Below are 22412 nucleotides of genomic sequence, written 5' to 3'. Positions count from 1 at the left end.
GGAACCTGCAAGGCTATGGACCAGGTGCTGGAAAGTGGGGTAAAAATGAGTGGCTAATTTCTTTTTTCCTCTTTTTTTGGTCAGCGCAGATATGATTGGCTGAATGGCCTCTTTCTGCACCGTAACTTTTCTATGGTTCTGTGGATCTAATAGATAGGAAGTAACTGTTTCCATTGGTAGGAGAATAGGTAACCAGAGGATACAGAGATAAGATAATTAGCCAAAGAACTGGGCGGGGGGGAGATGGAGTATGAGGATTTTTTCAAAGAGCAGCTTGGAGTTCAGTGGTGGAAGTGGTTTGAAATGCAACTTCCAGATGGAAATTGCATATAAATTGAAAAAGAATACATTTGCAGGCTATTGGAAAGAGCAGGGATCACTCCTTCAATGAGCTGACACAGGCATGGTGGGCTGAATGGCCTTCTTCTGTGCTGTGGGATTCCATAAAAGAAGGGAAGGATTGAAGAGTTCAGGAAGCGATGTGAGAATGTTGGAAAAGAAAAGCTGGGTGCTAATTTGAAGACAAGGACCTGGATTTTAGATTCATTGCATTGAGGGATGGTACAGGTCAGCATGGAGGGGATGGGCGTGTTCAACTGCCCTCTTCAGCCTTTACAGGCATACAAGATTGTCAATAATTGGTACGATCAGACTTTTAACTCTGAATATTGCTTTAATTGTGACTGTGGGAGTAGAGCTGGCTCAAACACTAATGGAGTACCTTTCAGACTGAAAGCAGGCCAAAAAAAACCCCACACAATACAGTGATAAACATTTGGAAAGAATAGTGGACACTAAACCTTGGAATTATTTGAAAAACAATTGGTTGCAACAATGAATGGCCACCCTCGTCAATAAATATTTTTTGATCCATATGGTGTATCTGAACAGGAAAAATTCCACACTGATACCACCTTCTCCCTTGAATCTGTTCCAAGACATCAGAGTTTCACACATGCGCATTGGAGGAACTTCTGTCGGTGGTGATGGTGGGGGCGGAGAGAGAGGGAGGAGGGGGAGGGGGGAGGAAAGCGCGCATGCCCAGTGAACCAAGTAGGCGCGTCGGTCAGCGGACGCGCAGGTGCAGCGGTCAGGGAGGGCGCAAATGCTCACGGCGGCAAGTGGGCGCGCAGGCGCAGAGGCTGCGCTGTGTTTTTCCTTCTCCTCCCGGAGACAGTCTGCGGCTCGGACGGAAAGTTGAGAATATGGCGGCGGAGCAGCGACGGACTGGGTCCCCCCCGTTCCGGCCTGGTGTCAGGCCGCGGCTCCTAGCAGCGAGGGCTGCGGCGGTTTCTGGAAGTTTCTTGAAGTGGGGCCTCTTGCTGGCGCTGTTTATGTCTGTGTGCGGCTGGCCCGGAGCCCAGGGCAAGGAGTGTGAGAAGCGGTGTGTGCACGGGAACTGCAGTGCAGCGGGCGGACAGTGTGTGTGTCAAGCCGGCTGGGTCGGGGAGCTGTGTCAGCACTGCGGCGGCAGGTTCAAGTGAGTAAAAAGCCTCTGGACCCCGGGCTCCAACCTCCCCCAACCTCCTTAACCTTCATTCCACCCCCCCTTCCATCCATCCATCCATCCCCCCCAACCCAGGGACCTGCCTCTTCCCCCCTGCCTGTCCTGTCTCCCCCCCCACCCGCCCCCTTTGGTCTGTCTCTGTCAATACACAACGCCCCAATCCGCCACCCCCGCCTCGTCTGCCTACCCACCCCGCCCCTCCGTCTGCCTGCCTGCCTGCCTACCTACCTACCTACTCCAACCCCCCCACCCCGGCCTGTCTGCCTGCCTCCCTCAACCCCCCGCCCCCGGACTGTCTGCCTACCTTAATTCTCTCTCTCTCCTCCCCCGCCCCCCCCGGCATGTCTGCCTACCTCAACCACCCCCGCCCCCCCGGCCTGTCTGCCTACTTCAAACCCTCCCCCCTACTCCCCACTTGCCCGCAGCCTGTCTGCCTACCTCAAACCACCCCCACCCGTTGTCCCCGGCCTGTTTGCCTACCTCAAACCACCCCCCCCCTTGCCCCCAGCCTGTCGGCCTACCTCAAACATCCCCTCCCCCCCCCCCCCCCCCCCCCCGCCTTGCCCCTGGCCTGTCTGCCTACCTCAACCCCTCACCCCTCATTCCCTGCCCCCGGCCTGTCTGCCTACCCCAACCCCAGCCCACCCCACCCCCCCCCTTGTCCCTGGCCTATCTGCTTATCCCAACACCCCCAATACCACCCCCCCCCACCTGTCTGCCCACCCACGGTCTGACCGCCCACTTCCACATCTGCTGCCCCCCCCCCGTCTGTGCTCTGTCCTCCCCACTCCCACAGCCTGCCCGAGTCTCTGCCCACAGGAGGAGGCCCTTGAGCCTATTCCACCATTCAGTAGGATCGTGGTTGATTTGCCACTGAACTGATTATCCTTAGCATTGCCCTACACCCCTTAATAACCTTCCATTAAAAAAAAGCTATCAATCTCAGATTTCAAATTAATTATTGACTTTGCCTCCCTTGCCCTTTGCAGAAGATAATTCTGAGCTTTGACCACCGTTTGAAGAATTTCTTCCTAGTTCACTGCTGAAAAGTTTGGCTGATGCCCTCTAGTAATAGACTACAGCGAGTGGAAATACCTTCGCTCTATTTACCTATCTGTTTGCCTTATTGTCTTGAATGCTTCAATCAAATCACGCATAAACCTTCTAAATTCTAGGGAATACAATCCTCGTTTATGTAATGTCTTCTAGTAATTTACTTTTGGAGCCTAAGCTAAGCTATACTCTTTCCAAAACCATATATCCTTCCTAAGGTGCGTTGCTCAGACCTGCTGTCGGTGCGCTAGCTGTGATCTTATTAGGGTTTTGTATAGCTGAAGTTTAACATTTAATCCTCCAGATAATAAGGTCAGCATTCCATAGCCTTTTTGATTATTTTCTGTATCTGTTCGTTACAATTTAATGATCTATGTATCTGGACCTCGAATGGCTCACTGCAGTTTTTTGAATTTTTAATACTTCAGGTTTTAGGCTTGCCACGTTCTCTATGCTTTCCATATCCTATTTATAACTTTTGCTGTTGGCCTGGGTGAAATAGGATATTTATTGAAGTCCAGGGTAGAATTTTTTTGGAAGTATAATCTGTAAAATTATTAGATTGTTTTATAGGTGCTGTTTGTTTTCGCTCTAGCTTTGTTCAGAACTTCTTGCTAAAAGAACGTGAGAAAAGTTGGGACTGTTGATGAGGGTGATGGCTTTTCAGTTAAACATTGCACCAGCAACATCACCATCCTTGACAATATGTTTGTTGTGCATGGATAAGTCAAGTAATTCCTTTTTAAAATTTGTTATTGGGATGTGGGCATCACTGGCAAAGGCAGCATTTGTTCCCATCCCTAATTACCCTTGAACTGAATGGCTTGCTAGGCTATTTCAGAAGGCAATTAAGAGCTAACCACTTTACTGTGGATCTGGGTCACATGTAGGCCAGACCAGGTAAGGACAGATTTCCTTCTGTAAAGGACAATAGTGAGATGGGGTTTTACGACAATCGATGGTCGTTTCATTACTAACTTTCTATTAATTAATTAATTTAATTGAAATTCCATCAGTTGCCATTGTGGGATTTGAATACGTGCCCCCATGACATGAGCCTGGTCCTTTGGACAACTTGTCCAGTGACATTACCACTACACCACCGTCTTCCCCAAATATGTGATTGGTCTTCTATGTTCAGTTTACTAACCCCCTCGAATACTGCCGGGCTATGTTGGATTGTGCAAGTGTTAAGTGTTACTTGAGCAGAAAACTCATTTGAAGCTATTTCCTGAGGTTGTTACAATGTTCTAGAGGAATCACTAAGAAGTGAAACTGAATATTTCTGGGCCTTTCTGCATTTAAATTGTGAAAAATGGCTCACAATGAAACTATACACTTGTTTTCTAAATGAGTTGTCTGTGTTATGACCTTAAAAGGCAGATGACGAAGGATTGAACTGGAGTCAATCTTTACTTACTTTTAGAAACATTTATTTACAGAGATGCACATTCCAAACATGCACCTCCTAACCCAAGGTCCATAGTTTCACTCTGTCCCTATTCCTAGGGATACAAGTAAATCCCTAGTTAGTGTCCAGCACCTGCATATAAATAAATATGATTAGAAGTCAGGGATCCCTAATGTATCTACATAAGGAACCCCTTAAGTAGAAAATGGTACATTATTAAATAGTTATGAAATGAAACTCCTCATTGTTATTAAAGAGCAGACTCAACTCTGTTATAGGAACAGTGTGGGCCATTCAGCTCCTTGAGCCTGCTCTGCCTTTAATTAAATCATCTTGTATTTGAACTTCATTTATCTGCATGAGCTCCATATCCCTTGATACCATTGTCTCACAAAAATCTTTTGAATTTGTTCTTGAAAGTTCCAATTGTCCCAGCATCTGCAGACTTCTGGGGCAGGGAATTCCAGTTTTTTTTAACAACCCTTAGTGTATTATATATTAGTGATATCAGTTGTTACTGGATTGTTATTGGTGGTAGAGGAGCAGTTTGAGGTGAGAACTTGTATTTGTGATGTTGGTTTTTTTTTCATGTAGTTTGTTTAAATTAACACAAGTGAAAATACTTGTTTTAGTTTGGGAATGTGTCCACAGTAAATTAGTTTTTTTTCACTTTTGCATAGCAGCTAATTACTGCATCCATCATCTTGCCTAAGTTGTACCATCGGCTGACCCTCATTTTGAGGCTGGCATCTACCCAGGGTTGCAGGTTTCTGCCTAGGTGTTCATATGACTGAACATAGCAATTCTTGACCCGCGGATCTTTGAGCACATGGAGCAAGATGTCCCACAAGTTAGTGGGATCTGGAGTGCACGATTTGCTTCCTTTTCTTTCCTTCTCTGCCACAGCTCTGTTTCCTCATTAAGGCGTTGTGACTCAAGGCATGATGCAGCTCGATGAATGAGTTGTTGCCATTTTGAACGATTGGTAGCAAGCTCCTCACATGTCATTGCTTCCGCACTTCATGGAGTGCTTCAGTGTTTTTGAAGTGTTTTCTTCGTGGATCCCCCTCCACCCCGGAACTCTGGCCATTTGAGAATTGAGAAAACAGGATCTGATGAGGGAGACACTTTACGGCCATCTAGACTCCAATCTTTGGAGTACATTCCACAGAACCTCAGGATTTACTGAGCCAAACGAGTCAGGTCAGTGAATGCAATGAAGAGTTTCTGGTGGTGTTCTCAACATTTATTTGGATTTGTCTGGCAACAAAGACCATGTTAAGAGGTTCCTTTTGGAAGGTCTGAAGTGACACTGTATCTCTGGGAGGAATTCCTCAGCAGTAGGAAGTAGGTGATTCAGGAAAATGTGTGACAGGATGTTCCCTGCTCTGGACAAGAGGGAAATATCTCAATAGTTTCCACAGCGTGATTCCTCCCCCTGCTTGAAGATAGTTAGATTGTCGCATTGCTGAAGTTTGGGAGGGAGAATTCTTTTTCCTCCCAAATCCATATGGTGAATACATGGAGTCTTGATGTGAGCAAAAGCCCACCAGCTTTGAAGACCTTGGCTGGAATACCATCGGGACTGCAAATTTTGTTGTTTTTCATCAATTTCATTACTAGTTTCAGCTTGTCGAACCACCCATCGATAGTGGTTCACCTGTGGATTCACAGTTTTCTGGGCGATAGCCTGGAGGGTGTCACCTGTCGCTGTGGGTTCACAGTTGAGTTGTGTAATGAGGATGCCAATATAAATGTCCTATATCAACAATATGACTGAATTTTACACTGCGCAGGTATAAATGCAGCATGTTATCTCCACGAGTTAGCAACTCAGTGAAAGATTTTCACTTGTTCTCTCCAATATTATATTTGACAGAAGTGACATGGCACTTACCCAGTCATGCACTGTCGTCAGACATATTTTTATTTGGGAAGGATGTGAAAAGGAGAGGAAATACAATCTGTCCAATTTGAATTATCTGTTATTTCATGTATTGTTGAGTGCTAGGTGCCCACTTTGCCTAGTTATTGACTTTTCTGAATTCATACTATTGGGATAGTTTTAGCCTACAAAAAGACTTTGAACTTTTAGGAGTTAACTGTATTTATAAGTCAGTGATGTTTTCCGTTTGATGTCATGATTACACATGTGACCATGAAACCAAAGAAAGTCCTGTACCAAAAGTGCACTAAAAAATTGTGGAAAGTGAAACTGTGATGCGTTTTCAAGTATTTTTTAAAAAGTTGTTTACGTGGCAACGTTTTCTAGCTTAAGGTCATTCATTAAGAATTTTTAGGAACAGGAAAGGGTGGTTATAACTGACATTCTAATTTTGCTGCAACACTTGTACATGTCTAACTTCTGACCTGATACCGCAAACCACACAAGATGCCAGTTTGTTTCCAGAATGAAAAATACGACTGAGCACCTTGTGTATTCAGGACTGACTCTGATTGGAGTAAGTTAGAAGGAAGGTATGATTGCTTGAGAGTACTTAGAGAGGACAGACAGATGATAAATGAATTTGCTCCCTTTGCTACCTTCATAAAAAAATGCAGAAGTTCAAAAAATGGCGCACAATTTACAAATGAAGGCTTTAAACAATTCAATAGTGTACATTATTCAGGGAGTTCAGTACACACCAATATTGCTTGTAGCTCTTGATAGGCACAGCTTGGTGCCAAGCTCAAACTAACAATAAATGCACCATTGTTCATAATTGACTAACTGAATAATTGAGCAGTCCTCTACAGAACATGCGTGTGTATATTTTTATGACTCACATTCTGTGAAGTTTACTCCCTTGGAATTTTGAATAATTTGACTCTCTTTATTCTGTCTCTTATTTTTCTGTGAGAATATCCTGAAAAGCAAGAGAAATTTGAGTGGAAAGTTTGTGGAGCAGTTAGCTGTAGTTTGCTGCAAGAGAGAAGAAAAGCGGGAAAGCGTGAGGAATGTGAATAGGGTCCCTGTGGAAATGCCCAGAAAGGGTCATTGATTGCTCTTGTAGCCTCATAGCCTCAAGTCCTATTGGTTGTGCTGGATTGAGACTGCTTTATTCATTTGCAAGATGGTTACCATGATTCCTACAAGAATGTGCTTTGGGGATGGGAACAAGACAATAGCTTTATGTTCGATCCTGGGAATGTTAGGATCAAGGGCAGTTAATTTGAACTTAAATCTACAGAATTCATTGTCATTTGATTTGTATTGAAGTGCGAGACCCATCAGTCAGTCTGATTTTAATGGTTGAAAGCTGTGTTGCTTCCCTTCATAATCTCAATCAGCACTTCACAAAATACACCCTTCTTTCCAAAAATCCCACTAATGTTTGATTACAGCTTCAAAGAGTGGAGCGTAACCTCAAGATTAGGCTTCAAAGGAATGATGCCGCAAAGAAAATTTGTGATCTTTTGGTGATTTGGCAGTTGTTGAGAAATGAAAGTCTCAAGAAAGATAATTTTTGTTGCGATCTGTGCTGTTTTTATAGAAGAAAGTAATAGATTATAGAAGAAAATAATCAATACATTGCTTTCATGATTTTAAAAACAAATTGCCAAAGCTATAATAACAAAGAAAAGTACAGCACAGGAACAGGTCATCCAAGCCTGTGCCGATCATATTGCCTGTCAAACTAAAACATTTTGCACTTCCGGGGTCCGTATCCCTCTATTCCGATCCTATTCATGCATTTGTCAAGCTGCCTCTTAAACACAACTATCGTACCTGCTTCCACCACCACCTCTGGCAATGAATTCTAGACACTCACCACCCTCTGCGTAAAAAAACTTGCCCCGCACATCTCCTCTCACCTTAAATCTATGTCCCCTAGTAATTGACTCATCCACGCTGGGAAAAAGCTTCTGACTATCTATTCTGTCTATGCCACTCATAATTTTGTTAACTTCTATCAAGTCGCTCTAGTGAGAACAATCCGAGTTTCTCCAACCTCTCCTCATAGCTATTAACCTCCAGACCAGGCAGTATCCCGGTAAACTCCTCTGCACCCTCTCCAACGCCTCCATATCCTTCTGGTAATGTGGCGACCAGAATTGCACGCAATATTCCAAGGGTGGCCTAACCAAGGTTCTGTACAGCTGCAGCTTTTATACTCAATACCCCTGCCGATGTAGGCAAGCATGCCATATGCCTTCCTGACTACCTTATCCACCTGCGTTGCCACTTTCAGTGACCTGTGGACCTGTACACCCAGATCCCTTTGCCAGTCGATGCACTTAAGGGTTCTGCCATTTACTGTATAATTCCTACCTGTATTAGATTTTCCAAAATACATTACCTAGCATTTGTCCGGATTAAACTCCATCTGCCATTTCTCCATCCAAGTCTCCAACCGATCTATATCCAGTTGTATCCTTTGACAATCCTCTTCACTATCTGCAACTCCTCCAACCTTAGTGTCGTCTGCAAACTTATTAATTAGCCCAGTTACATTTTCCTCCAAATCATTTACGTATACTACAAACAGCAATGGTCCCAGCACTGATCCCTGCGAAACACCACTGGTCACAGGTCTCCATTCAGAAAAGCACCCTTCCACTGCTACCCTCTGTCTGCTATAACCAAGCCAATTCTGTAACCATCCTGCCAGCTCACCTCTGATCCCGTGCGACTTTACCTTCTGTACCAGTCTGCCATGAGGGACCTTGTCAAAGGCCTTACTGAAATCCATGTAGATAACATCCACTGCCCTTCCATCGTCGATTATCTTTGTCACTTACTCGAAAAACTTGATCAAGTTCGTGAGACACGACCTCCCCTTCACAAAACCATGCTGCCTCTCACTAATACGCCCATTTGCTTCCAAATGGTAGTAAATCCTGTCATGAAGAATCTTCTCCAATAATTTCGCTACCACTAACGTAAGGCTCACCGGCCTATAATTTCCTGGATTATCCCTGCTACCCTTCTTAGACAATGGAGCAACATTGGCCATTCTCCAGTCCTCTGGGACCTTACCCGTAGCCAGTGAGCCCCAGCAATCTCCTCCCTTGCCTCCCTCGGTATTCTGGGGTAGATCCCATCTGGCCCTGGGGACTTATCCACCTTAATATTCTTCAAGACACCTAACACCTCTTATTTGACCTCAACATGATCCAGGCTACCTACACACTCTTCCCTAGACAAATCGACTGCTAAATCCTTCTCTTTGGTGAATACTGATGAGAAATACTCATTCCATTTCTCTCCTGGCTCCAAACACAGATTCCCACCTCTGCCCCTGTGTGGGCCTACTCTTTCCTCTTGATTTTTACACATGTATAAAAGGCCTTGGAATTTTCCTTAATCCTGGTTACCAATGATTTTTCATGTCTCCTTTTAGCCCTCCTGACCCCTGGTTAAGTTTCTTCCTACTTTTCTTTATATTCTCCACAGGCTTCATCTGTTCCCAGCCTTCTAGCCCTTACGAACGCTTCCCTTTTCTTTTTGACTAATCTCACAATATCCTTCGTAATCCAAGGTTCCTGAAACTTGCTATACTTATCCTTCATCCTAGCAGGAACATGCCAGTCCTGAATTCTTATCAACTGACGTTTGAAAGCCCCCCACATGTCAGTTGTTGATTTGCCCTCAAACATCTGCCTCCAGTCAAGATTCCTCAGTTCCTGCCTAATATTGTTATAATTAGCCTTCCCCCAACGAAGCACCTTAACCCGAGGACTCCTGTTATCCTTATCCACTAGTACCTTGAAACTTGCTGAATTATGGTCAATAAGCAAGGAGCATGCAGGGAGAAGGGGAGTTCCAGGATTTTGACTCAGCGACAGTGAAGGAACAGCGATATCGGATGGTGAGTGACTTGGAGGGGAACTTGCTTCCCATGTGTCTGCTACCTTTGTCTTTTCTATGTGGTAGAGGCTTGGGGTGTTTGGAAGGTGCTGTAGCAGTTGCTGATGAGTCGCAGCAGTACAACTTGTAGATGGTACACAGTGCTACCACTGCGTGTCAATGGTGGATGGAGTGAATGTTTAAAGCAGTGGGTAGGATGCAGTGGGCTGCTTTGTCCTGCATGGTGTAGAGCTTCTTGAATGCTGTTGGAGCTCCACTCATCCAGGCAAGTGGAGTATAACCCCTGACTTGTGTTTTCTAGATGGTGAACCTGTGTCGAGGAGGTGCTGCAGAATTCCCAGTCTCTGACCTGTTCTTGTAGCTACAGTATTTATATGGCTAACCCAGTTAAGTTTCTAGTCATTGGTAACCACCAAAATGTTGGTGGGCGTTCAAAGATAGGTAATGCCATTGAATGTCAAGGACAGATGGTTAGATTTTCTCTTGTTGGAGATGATCATTGCCTGGCACTTGTGTGGCATAAATTTTAATTGCCACTTATCAGCCCAAGCTTGAATGTTGTGCATTAGGGCATGGACCGCATTAGTATCCAAGAAGTTGCGAAAGGTGCTGATCATTTAGTAAATATTGCAGGACATTCCCACTTGTGACCTATGATGGAGGGTCCCCACTTGTGACATATGATGAAGGGAATGTCACTGAAGCAACTGAAGATGACTGGGCCTAGGACACTACCCTGAGGGATTTCAGTGATTTCTTGGGGCTGAGATGACTTCCAATAACTCAGATGGGAGAAGGTGGTGTAGTGGTAATGTCACTGGACTAGTAATCCAGAGATCCAGGCTAAACTTTGGGAGCACAGGTTTAAATCCCACCATGGCAGCTAGTGGATTTTAAATTCAATTAATAAAATCTGGAATTGAAAGCTAGTCTCATTTTCATGGTCATGGTCATGGTCCTTTACTATCATCAACTGTAAAAAAAAATCCATCTGGTTCACTAATGTCCTTTTAGGAAAGAAAACTGCTGTCCTTACCTGGCCTGGCCTACATGTGATTTCAGACACACAACAATGTGGTTGACTCTTAACTGCCCTCTGAAATGGCTTAAGCTACTCGGTTCCAAGGTCATTAGGGGCAGGCAATAAATACTGGCCTTGCCAGAGATGCCACGTCTTATGAAAGAGTAAAGAAAAAAGACGACTCCTTTTTACTAACTATAGCCTCTGACCTATGAAGAGTTTTATACCTGATAGCCATTGATTTCAGTTTTGTTAGGATTCCTTGACATCATACTCTGTCAAATGTTTCCTTTATGTCAGAGATAGTCACTTACTTTACCTCTGGAATTTTGTTCTTTTGTCCATGTTTGGACCAAAGCTGTAGTTCGGTCTGGAGCTGATTGGTCCTTGTGGAACCCAAATTAAGCATCAGCGAGCATGTTGTTGCTGTGTAAGTGCTTTATATCATTGTCTATGACACCTCCCATCACTTTGCTGGTGATTGGGATGACTGATGGAGCGGTAATTAGAGGGCAATGGTGGCATAGTGTTACCATCACTTGACTAGTAATCCAGATGCTCAGGCTCTTTGCTCTGGGGACATGGGTTCACATCTCATCATGGCAGCTGGTGAAATTTGAATTCAGTTAATAAAAAAATTCTGGAATTGAAAGCTAGTTTCAGTGATGATGACCATGAAACTATCATTAATTGTCGTAAAAACCCATCTGGCTTAGGGGAGGAAATCTGCCATCCTTACACAGCCTGGCCTGCGTGTGACTCCAGACCCATAACAATGTGGTTGATTCCTAACTGCCCTTTGAAATGGCCTAGCAAGCTATTCATTATTGGAGTTGGGCAAAAAATTCAGGCCTTGACAGCTATGCCCATACCCCATAAAAGAATAAATTTAAAAAATTGGCCAGATTGGATTTGTCCTTTGTGTGGATCAGGGCAATTTTCCACAATGTCTGATGGATGCTTGTACTGAAACAGCTTTGTTAAGGGCTCAGCTAGTTCTGGATGTTGTTAGGAGCCATAATGGTTGCTCTATAGAAATGAAGACAAGGTACTAGAAAGGCTGGCAGTACTAGTGGATGAGTCACCTGGTCTGATGGAGATGCATCCTTGGTTATTTAGGGAAGTAATTAAAGAGATGTTGGCCTCAATCTTTTAAATCTTGTTTATATATAGTAGTGTTGCCAATAACGGAAAGAAAGGCTTGCATTTATGTAGCCCTTTCCCTGACCACTGGACATCTCAAAGCGCTTTACAGCCAATTAAGTACTTTAAGTGTAATGTAGGGTGAGTCCCTTGGGATTGGTCTAGGTCTCTACAATAGTTGCCCAGAAGCTAGAAGTGGTTTTAATTCTTCTAACTTTTTCGCAGTAACTATTGGTGTAACCTAGGTGGAACCATCTGAAGTTTGTGATTTAAACCACATTTTTGGATGGTTCCCAGAGCAGGACAATTGTCCAAAGGAAGTATGCATTTCTGGGCAATTGCCATGCAAACCTTTACCTGGGAACTTATGAAAGGGATTCCCCAGCTCATCTCTGGATACCCCACCAAATCTGACGCTGGGGAGCTTGGTGGTTACGGCCCAATGATTCAGGAAAAACTTACAACTGCTTGGACAAATATGGATTAATAAAGGAGAAGCAGTAGTGATTTTGTTGTCTGTACTGGTTGCTGCAGTTGAAGCAGTCTGTCCTACAGAGTAATGGTTGCAGTGCACTGCAGAATGCTTCTGACAATATGGTGTTACAGGTGTTTATACAGAGTAAGAAAGTACTGTAATAAATGAACTGAGCCATTGTTGAAATTGGAGCATTGTACTTGGATATGAGTCATTGTGAGATCGAAGGAACGTTTGTTAAATTGATGTACAGATTGGTTATAGCAATAGATAAACTTACAAAATGTCATGTTCAGAATTAATTTTCAATAAAGGTGTCTTGGTAAGGGAGAAGTACGATATTTTTTTACCTTTTCCTGAAGGGTTCTTTCAACGTTGGTGCTTGAAGGAATATAATCACTGAAATCCACTTGGTGAAAGACATTCTGTTATATTAATTCAGTTCCCATGAGTGGTCATGTTCCAGGAATTCCTTATACATATTCCTCTGCTGCCATAATTTGTTTTTGAATCTGTTTACTTCAATATTGAATTCTCTCTCAGAATTGTTCTTTGTAATTTTATAAAAGATATATACTGATTCTCATTTTGAATAAAACAAACAAGGGTGTGGCTCATGTGTGCATAGTAGGAACAGTTATCTGCTTTTTTCTGTCTTACCACACTCTTGAAATGGTGCTTTTGGAATGTATCAATAGTCATAAAACAAACTTGAAATTTGTTCAGCAGCAGCCACATCCTGGAATAGCATATCTCTAACTGAGCACTTGCTCTTGAAAGTAGTGCCATGTCGTTCACTTGAATCAGATGATGGGATTTCACGTTTGTTTAATGTGTAAAGGATGGCACTTCAGGCAGAGCAACACTCCCACAGCATGTGACAGGAAGGCCAACCAAAGATTATTCATCGATCTTTATATCAAAAATAGCTGCCATAAAGCTGACTATCAAAGTTTCTCTAATCCCATGAACCACTAAAATCTTTCTCTGTTTCAATGTTTCGCTCTCTTAGTTCCAAACTACATACTGAAATGACCTGCTGACAGAGTAGCAACTGTATATTATTGAGCCTGTTTCACCATTCAGTTCGATCATGGTCGATCTGTTGCTGGACTCCATATTCCTCCCTATCCTTTACCAAAAAACCTCTATCTCAATCTTGGATATTTCAATTGACCTAGTATCTATAACCTCTTGAGAGTTCCAAATTTCCGTTACCCTTGCATGAAAGTGTGTTTCCTGATTTCTTTTATAAATGGCCTGGATCTACATTTAAAATTATATCCCTCCACCCACCCTTGTTCTTGATTTCCCCCACCAGAGGAAATAGTTTATTTGGATCCATCCTATTGAATTCCTCTGTCATTTTAAATTCAAGTAGATTATCTTTCCAAGGGAATTTTAATAAACCAAGTTATGCAACCTGTCCTCTTAATTTACCCTTTTAAGCCCCAGTACCATTCTGGTGAATCTGCGCTGTTTCTCTACCCAAGCAGCTATATCTTTCATGAAGTTCAATATGTAAGACAGAACATAATACCCCAGATAGGGTCTGCCCAAGGCTTTGCACAACTGAATCATCACTCCCTCACTTGAATTTTAACTCCCTTAAGCGAAAGGCCAACATTCTATTAGCCTTTTTTGATACAAAAGCTGATGCTGGAAATATGAAATAAAAGCAGAAAATGCTGGAAATACTCAAAGGTTTGACAGCATGTGGGAGAGAGAAATGGAGAGAAATGTTTTGGGTCTGTTGCCTTTGGATCGGATTCATCTGTTTTGATGAAAGTTTACAGAGCTAAAATGTTAACTCTGTTTCTCTCCACAAATGCTTCCAGACCTGCTGAGTATTTCCAGCATTTTCTGTTTTTATCAACCTTTTTGATTGCTTTTTTTCTTGAGCCTCCTGAATTGACTATAGTGATATAATTATACAGCTCCTTGTGTCTCACCATGAAGAAGTATTTGATTTATATTTCTCAGATCCAAAATGTAAGGTCTGATTGAAGGGAGGTCTCTTGTATCGTAGAAAGGTCATTACCTGGATGAAGCCTAACACCATATCATTTTTGCTTCTTTTACCACCTACATTAAAATCTCTGCTGCCTTGTTCTGAATCATTCCACCAATGGGAACAACTTTTCCCCATCTACTCTGTCCAGATGCCTCATGATTTTGTATAAATCAAATCTCCATTCTGCCTTCTCTTCAAGAAAAACGGAACTACATTCTTCAATCTACCTGAAATTCTTCATTGTTAAAACCATTTTCATGAACCTTTTCTGCACTCACTCTAATGCATACAAACTTATGAATTAGGAGCAGGCCACTTAGCCCCTCGAGCCTGCTCCGCCATTCAATAAGATCATGGTTGATCTGATTGTAACCTCCACTCGACATTCCTGCCTACCTCTCGATAACATTTCACCCCTTGATTATCAAGAATCTATCTAGCTCTGCCTTAAAAATGTTCAATGTCTGCTTCCACTGCCTTTTGAGGAAGAGAGTTCCAAAGACTCGCTATCCTCAGAGAAAAAATTTCTCCTCATCTCTGTCTTAAATGAGCAACCCTTTATTTTTAAACCATGACCCCTAGTTCTAGACTCTCCCACAAGAGGAAGCATGCTCTCCACATTCATTCTGTCAAGACCCCTCAGGATCTTAAAGGTTTAATTCAAATTGCCTCTTACTCTTCTAAGCTCCGCTGGATACAAGCCTAACTTGTCCAACCTATCTTCATTAGACAATCTGCCCATTCCTGGTATTAGTTTAGTAAACCTTCTCTGAACTGCTTCTAATGCATTTACATCTTTCCTTAAATAAGGAGACCAGCCTTTGACATGCCACAATACTTATGTATACATATTTATGTATGGTCCAGCTCTGGTTAATTGTAACGTCCAGGATGTTGATAGTGGGGTTTCAATCACAATAATGCCATTAAGTGTCACAGGGAGGTGGTTGGATTTTCTTTTGTTGGAGATGGTCATTGCCTGGCACCTGTGTGGCACGAATTTCACTTGCCACTTCTCAGTTGTAAGGTAAACACGTGTGCTAGGACTTTCTCCAACTCACTGCCTCCTATCTGAATCTCTTTAGAAAGCCTATCAAGGATACACTCATAATCTCTGTTGCACTCTTCTACAATCTCCAGTACATCATTTACTCCTGATACGCCTCTCTCCTTTGTCAAACTATCAGTTGCATTCTAGCATATGCCACTGCCATTGTGACTCATGGCTTCAATTAATAACTACTCCACATATTTAACTACAACCTAATATTATTGCTTCTCAAGTTCCAAGCCAATGATTCCTTGACTGCTGTGGATCCCACTTCTGACGCCAATCTGTAAGATTTTTAGATTCGGGGCCATAGATACCTTGATAGGCAGTCGACTATTCGTAAATAATTTTAAGACAGTTTATTAAGAAGCAACAGTTTAGTTATGATGCATTAATTAATTAGACAGAAAAAGTATACAACCTATGACAGTTGAGTGGCTTACTGATCCCAGAGAATGAATGGACAATTGGCACAGTGTGTTCATCTCAGCATGTGATGGCCACATCCTGCTCTCTAGTTAAAGTGTAAGGGAACTCTTCTGTCAGTTGTCCTCCTCCTCTTCTCTCTGAAGATGGCTGCCTGATAAGCGCTGCCACCTCACCAGAACTGCATCTTTCTTGTCCCTGAGTATTTGTTAATATACCCTTTTTTTCGGCACTGGTAGCTTACCCAGTGCCAATCATCTATTCAAACCCTTCTGATCAATGGATACAGGACAGGTACCCAAAATGTTACAGTGGTTCCCTCCTTCAATGTTTGTCACCCTTTTTGAGGTCACTTTTTTTGTTTACATCATGCTGAGGGTCATATCCTGGTCCTTTCTAAACACTTGCATAGAACCAGGGGTACACAAGACACCACCCTAGCAACTTAGGAATGTCAGCATGACAGCTTGAACCAAGTGACTTTGCTATTTCCTTGGACTATTTAGAAGTCAAAATGTTTAGAAATTGTTTTTCAAGAGAGAGAATCAATGCTGTTTAGCTAATTACGTAAAATCTATACTATGCGGAAAATACAGTTTATGAAAGACTCCAATTTCTTACACTTATCAGCCCAAGCCTGAATGTTGCCCACATCTTGCTGCATATGAGCACAGACTGTTTCAGTATCTGAGGAGTCGTGAATGGTGCTGAACATTGTGCAATGATCAGCAAACACCCCTACTTCTGACCTTATGATGGAGGGAAGGTCATTGAAGCATCTGAAGATGGTTGGGCCTAGGAACTCATGCACTGATGTCCTGCGACTGAGATGATTGACTTCCAATAACCACAACCATCTTCTTTTGTGCTAGGTATGACTCTAACCAGTGGAGAATTTTCCCCTTTATTCCCATTGACTCCAGTTTTGCTCGGGCTCCTTGATGCCACGCTCAGTCAAAAGCTGCCTTGGTGTGAAGGGCAGTCGCTTTCACCTCAGCTCTTGAATTCAGCACTTTTGTCCACGTTTGGACCAAAGCTGTAACGAGGTCAGGAACTGAGCTGGCGGAACCCAAACTGAGCATCAGTGAACAGGTTATTGCTGAGTAAGAGCTGCTTGACAGAACTGTCGACGACACCTGCCATCACTTTGCTGTCTTAATGACTCAGACGAAAAGACGGTGAGTAATGTATCTAAGCTCGTTAATGCAATGAAGCTAGGTGGGAATGCCAGCTGGGAGGAGGACACAGAGGCTGCAAAGAGATACCGATAGGTTAAGTGAGTGGGCAACAAGGGGGCAGATGGAGTATAATGAGGGGAAGTGTGAGGTTATTCACTTTGGCTGTAAGAATAGAAAAGCAGAATATTTTTAAAAAGCATGAAACTTGTAAATGTTGATGTTCAGAGAAATTTGGATGTACTCCTACAAGGGGCACCCAAAGTTAGCATGCAGGTGCAGCAAGCAATTAGGAAAACAAATGGCATGTTGGCCTTTATTGCAAGGGGTTGGAGTACAAGAATAAATCAGTCTTGCTGCAATTTTATGAGGCTTTGATGAGACCGCACCTGAAGTACTGTGTTGCAATTTTCTTGTGTGCATGTTAGAGGAAGGATATACATGAATTGGAGGCAATACAATGAAGAAGGTTAAATCAGTTTGGATCCTGGGATGAGAGGGTTGCCCTATGCTTAGAGGCTGGTAAAATTGGGCCTATGTTCTCTGGAGTTTCGAAGAATCAGAGATGATCTCATTGAAACGTTCAAGATTATGGACGGGCTTGACAGGGTAGCTACTGAGAGTTTGTTTCTGCTGGCTGGGGCATCTAGAACAAGGGGCACAGTTACAGGATAACCAGCTGATTATTTAGGACTGAGATCTTTTTTTCAATTTATTCTTTCATGGGATGTGGGCGTCTTTGGCAAGGTCAGCATTTGTTGCCCATCCCTAATTGTCCTTGAACTGAGTGGTTTGCTAGGCAATTTCAGAGGGCAGTTGAGTCAACCATATTGTTGTGTGTCTGGAGTCACATGTAGGCCAGACCACGTAAGGATGGCTGATTTCCTTCCCAAAAGGACATTAGTGAACCAGTTTAGTTTTTATGACAACTGATAGTTTCAAATATAGTGACCAAGAAACTAGCTTTACATTCCAGATTTATTAATTGAGTTTAGGTTCCACCAGCTACCATCGTGGGATTTGAACCCTTGTCCCAGGACCATTAGCCTGGGCCTCTCAGTCACTAGTCCAGCTAGTCCAGTGACAGTACCACAACACTACTGAGGAGGAATTTCTTCAATCTCAATTTGGGTTCTGCCAGGGCCACTGAGTTCCTGACTTTATTACAGCCTTGGTCCAAACATGGACAAAAGAGCTGAACTCAAGAGGTGAGGTGAGCGAGACTGCCCTTGATATCAAAGCAGCATTTGACTGAGTGTGGCATGATGGAGCTTTAGCAAAACTGGAGTCAATGGGAATCAGGGAGAAAACTCTCCACTGGTTGGAGTCATACCTAGCACAAAGGAAGACGGTTGTGGAGGTATCTCAGTCCCAGAACTTCACTGCAGGAGTTCCTCAGGATAATGCCCTAGGCCCAACCATCTTCAGCTCCTTCATCACTGACCTTCCCTCTAGCAGAAGTGGAGAAGTTCACTGATGGTTGCACAATGTTCAGCGCCATTGGCAACTCCTCAGATACTGAGGTAGTCCGTGTGCATATGTAGCAAAACCTGCACAACATTCGGGCTTGGACTGATAAGTGGCAAGTAACATTTGCACCACACAAGTGCCAAGCAATGACCATCTTCAACAACAGAGAATTCAACCATCTCCTCTTGACATTCAATGACATTACCATCGCTGAATCTCCCATTATCAACATACTTAGAGTTATGATTGACCTGAAACAGAACTGAACTGGCCATATATATGTTGTGGCTATATGAGCAGGTCAGAGGCTGGGAATTCACCAGAGTAATTCACTCCTTGACTCTTGAAAGCCTGTCCATCATCTACAAGGCACAAGTCAGGAGTGTGATGGAATACTCTCCACTTAGCTGGGTCAGTGCCTCTACTACCTCGAAGGACAAGGGCAGCAGATGCATGGAACACCACCTACAAGGTCCCCTCAGAGCCACACACCACCCTGACTTGGAATATGTTGCCATTTCTTCATTGTCACTGGGTCAAAATCCTGGAACTGCCTCCCTTAAACAGCACTGTGGGTGTTCTCACCACGTGGACTGTACTGGTTCAAGAAAGCACCTCACTATTTCCTTCTCAAAAGCCATTGGAAATGGGCAATAACTGCTGGCCTAGCCAGCGATGCCCACATCCCCTGAAAGAAAACAAAAGTCAAAGGGTTTGAACCTTTGGAATTCTGCACCTCAGAGGGTTGTGGGATGCTTCATCGTTGACTGTGTTTAAGGCTGGGTTGGGCAGATATTTGATGTCTCAGGGTATTAAGGGATATGAAGAGTGGGTGGGGAAAGTGGAGATGAAGCCCAAGAACAGCCATGATCACATTGAATGGCAGAGCAGGCTCGATGGTCTTTTACTTCTATTTCTTGTGTTCTTAACGTCTGTGGGCTGCTATTGAAGCAAAGCAATCGGTGCTTGACAGTGGTACAAGAAACTGCTGTTTAATTTTCAAGCTAAGCTCTGAAAGGTTAATATTTGACAAAACAATATTTTGTGTGGCAAGTAGTTAAATTTTCATGGCAGTTTAGAAAAGAAAAGTAATTTAAATGTATTCTTGATCTTTTGCAGTTGCCAATGTTAAATAGTATCAGACAAATCACATACTAAAGCTGCTTGAGCATTGACTGTGGTGTACCTGAGCAGGTTTACATTCATTTTTAATGGTTCCCATTTGGGTGAAGAGCCAGTGAGGTAACACCAGACCAAGGATGATGAGCAGCAATGAACTGGGACTTCTGTAACATTTGTTTTCAGGAGTTGTGGTCTCCAACTTAAGTTACCTTTATGCCATTTGATGCTATATTGTGTGGGCATCTGGACCTTTGCATTGAGATGGTTAATATGATGCAGCAGTTCAAAATGTGCGATTACTCAGATGCTGGAGCTGTGACTTCTTTAGTGCTGGTGACTTGCTGTGCTTGCAGCCTTATGTTATATGTTGCTCCAGTTTCCTATAAATGGTAGTGCAGATATTGGTTGACATTTTAAATATGTGGTGAATAAGAGAGGGCAGTCAATAGATCTCCTTTATTGCCGTTGAATTCGGGTAATGATGAGTAATATAAAGTATTCGAAAGGGATAGGGTAGTTTGGACTAAATAGGCAGGGAAATATGAAAGAAAAGAAACATGAACGCAGTGCATTGATGTAAACTTGAACAAGCCACATGAGTTGTCTGCAAATGATATGTCATGTTGACTGGGATTGGTGTTGATGCATGGGAAGTATTTGTTGCTGACCAGAGTGCCTGAAGACAAGCAGTCAGGAAGGGCGTGAAAAAATCCGAGGACGAAAGAATCAACCAGAGGGTGGAAAAGAGACCCCGGCAGAAGGGAAAAAAAACAGCTGATCTAGGACTAACACAATTCATCTGTGCCAGCTGTGGAAGGGACTGCCTTTTAACAAGTCAGCCTCTACACCCGTAACAGATGATGCTCAATCCAGAGGTGACATACAGACCCCGGGCACAGTCCATTGTCTCCCGAGACAGACTGATGCCTACATCTTTAAGGTACGCTTCAGCACTCTCGACCTGGTAACACAGCAATTAGCATGAGCAGAAGACAATTAGGGATGGACTATAAAGACTGGCCTTGCTAGTGATGTTCACATCCAAAAAACGGATATAATAAAAGATAATTTCCTTTTTCTAAAAAAAAGCACGTTGAATTATAAGCCTCTTTCGACTACTAGAACATTTGTATCCATGGGATAATAATATGATGCAGTTGCATTAGCAGCTTGTCCTTCAAGTTGTTTGGACGATTTGGAATGCTTAGTTATTACTCATACTTTGTTGTACACAGTAGCTGTGAACCTTGCATGGCAATAAAGCTGAAACAAATAAAAGTAGAGAGTTTTTTTTTCGTATTTTTCTTCGGCGATGGCCTGACTTGGCCAGCTTAAGTATGTGATTTGTCTGATACTATTTAACACTGGCAACTGCAAAAGACCAAGAATACATTTAAATTACTTTTTTTCCTATCCTGCCATGAAAATTTAACTTGGTGCTACACAATATGTTTTGTCAAATGTTAACCTTTCAGAGCTTAACTTGAAAATTGAAGTTTCTTGCAGATTGCATTGTCAAGCACTGATTGTAAAATCATACAACACGGAAAGCCATTCGGCCCATCATGCTTGTGCCGGCTCTTTGGAAGAGCCACGCTGATGTACTCTAGTAAATCTCCCCGTACCCTCTCCAAGGCCTTGATATTTTGCTTAGTGTGGTGCTCAGAATTGGATACAATGGGCCAGATTTTGCTCTCAAGCTGAGGCTATTTGTGGTGTTTGTGTGCAAATGGTACAGTAGCTTCAGACTTGGTATAGATGATGAAATATAAATATCCAAATTGTTGCTGTCCAAGATGTGAAGCTCCACCTTCAGCTTCTTGAAAACATCACTTTGCTGCTTGTCTATATAAGTTGAATGGCTTGAAGTTGTTGTGTTTGCATTGTAGATGCAAATAAACTTGTCACAGAAAGTTAAGTCTTGATGTTACGAGGTACAAATACAGATAAGGCTATCTCTGATCACTTATTTTGATCACTCACCACCGCTTTCACAGCCCAACCCTCTGTCCTTGTGTATCTGTTCTGGGAGAAAGCCACAAGTGCACTTGAAAACCCCAACTATGTAGCCTTTGGCCCCGTGTTCGTCACAGCAACTGATTTACTCGACCACAGCGACATCCCTCTGCCTTTGTTCCGGTCCCCAAGGAAATTATTATTCTCTCTCATCCTAGCTGATCCCCCCAGTATGGCTCTCATTTCTGCTGCTTTAAGTCCAAGTTATGCATACTTGAACAAATATGATGGACTGCTGTTTTAGTGATCCACTGCCAGATATGGCGAGATCACTTAAAATACTTTCAGGTCCTGCTCTGATCTGCCAAAATTGCTTACTATTTGCCAAGCAACCTGGATTCCAAAGATAATCCCTGACTTCTTTTCTCTATTGCAAACTGTCTTGTTGAACCCTTCTCCAACTATAATTCAGGAGCTCATGGAATTCTTTGACACTAAGATTGAGACTATGCGATCAGCTGCCTGTGCTACGTTGCTCCCTTTCACTAGAGCAGCTTGTCAAACCTCCTATAATACTCCGCTGCCCCAGGGCTGAATGTCCCTCTTTCTCTAATTTCCCCCCCTCCCCTCATGCCCCCTCTAAGGTCATCTTGCTCATGAGACCTACCCCCTGTTCTCTCGATCCTATTTCCACTAAACTGCTCGTCACCAACTTTTCCTCCTGGCCCCCATGTTAGCTGATGTTGTAAATTGTTCTCTTAAGGTGTTTACTCTCT

The 22412-nt window shown here is 43.1% G+C and overlaps 1 protein-coding gene across 2 annotated transcripts in view; it reads left to right on the top strand.

Moving 5' to 3' along the window:
* The first annotated feature begins 1127 nt into the window (after positions 1 to 1127).
* Positions 1128 to 22412, top strand: part of atrn (attractin) — a 366964-nt gene continuing 345679 nt past the window's right edge. For both annotated transcript variants that reach the window (XM_041191464.1, XM_041191473.1), the window contains exon 1: positions 1128 to 1480. In XM_041191464.1, coding sequence (XP_041047398.1) covers positions 1206 to 1480 — 275 coding nt within the window. In that variant the 5' untranslated portion in view covers positions 1128 to 1205. The remainder of the gene's footprint in view (positions 1481 to 22412) is intronic.

The sequence above is a fragment of the Carcharodon carcharias genome, chromosome 1 (assembly GCF_017639515.1).
Source record: "Carcharodon carcharias isolate sCarCar2 chromosome 1, sCarCar2.pri, whole genome shotgun sequence".
Lineage (NCBI taxonomy): Eukaryota > Metazoa > Chordata > Chondrichthyes > Lamniformes > Lamnidae > Carcharodon > Carcharodon carcharias.
Note: the sequence above shows the minus strand (reverse complement) of the source record. Positions and strands in the feature narration are given on the sequence as shown.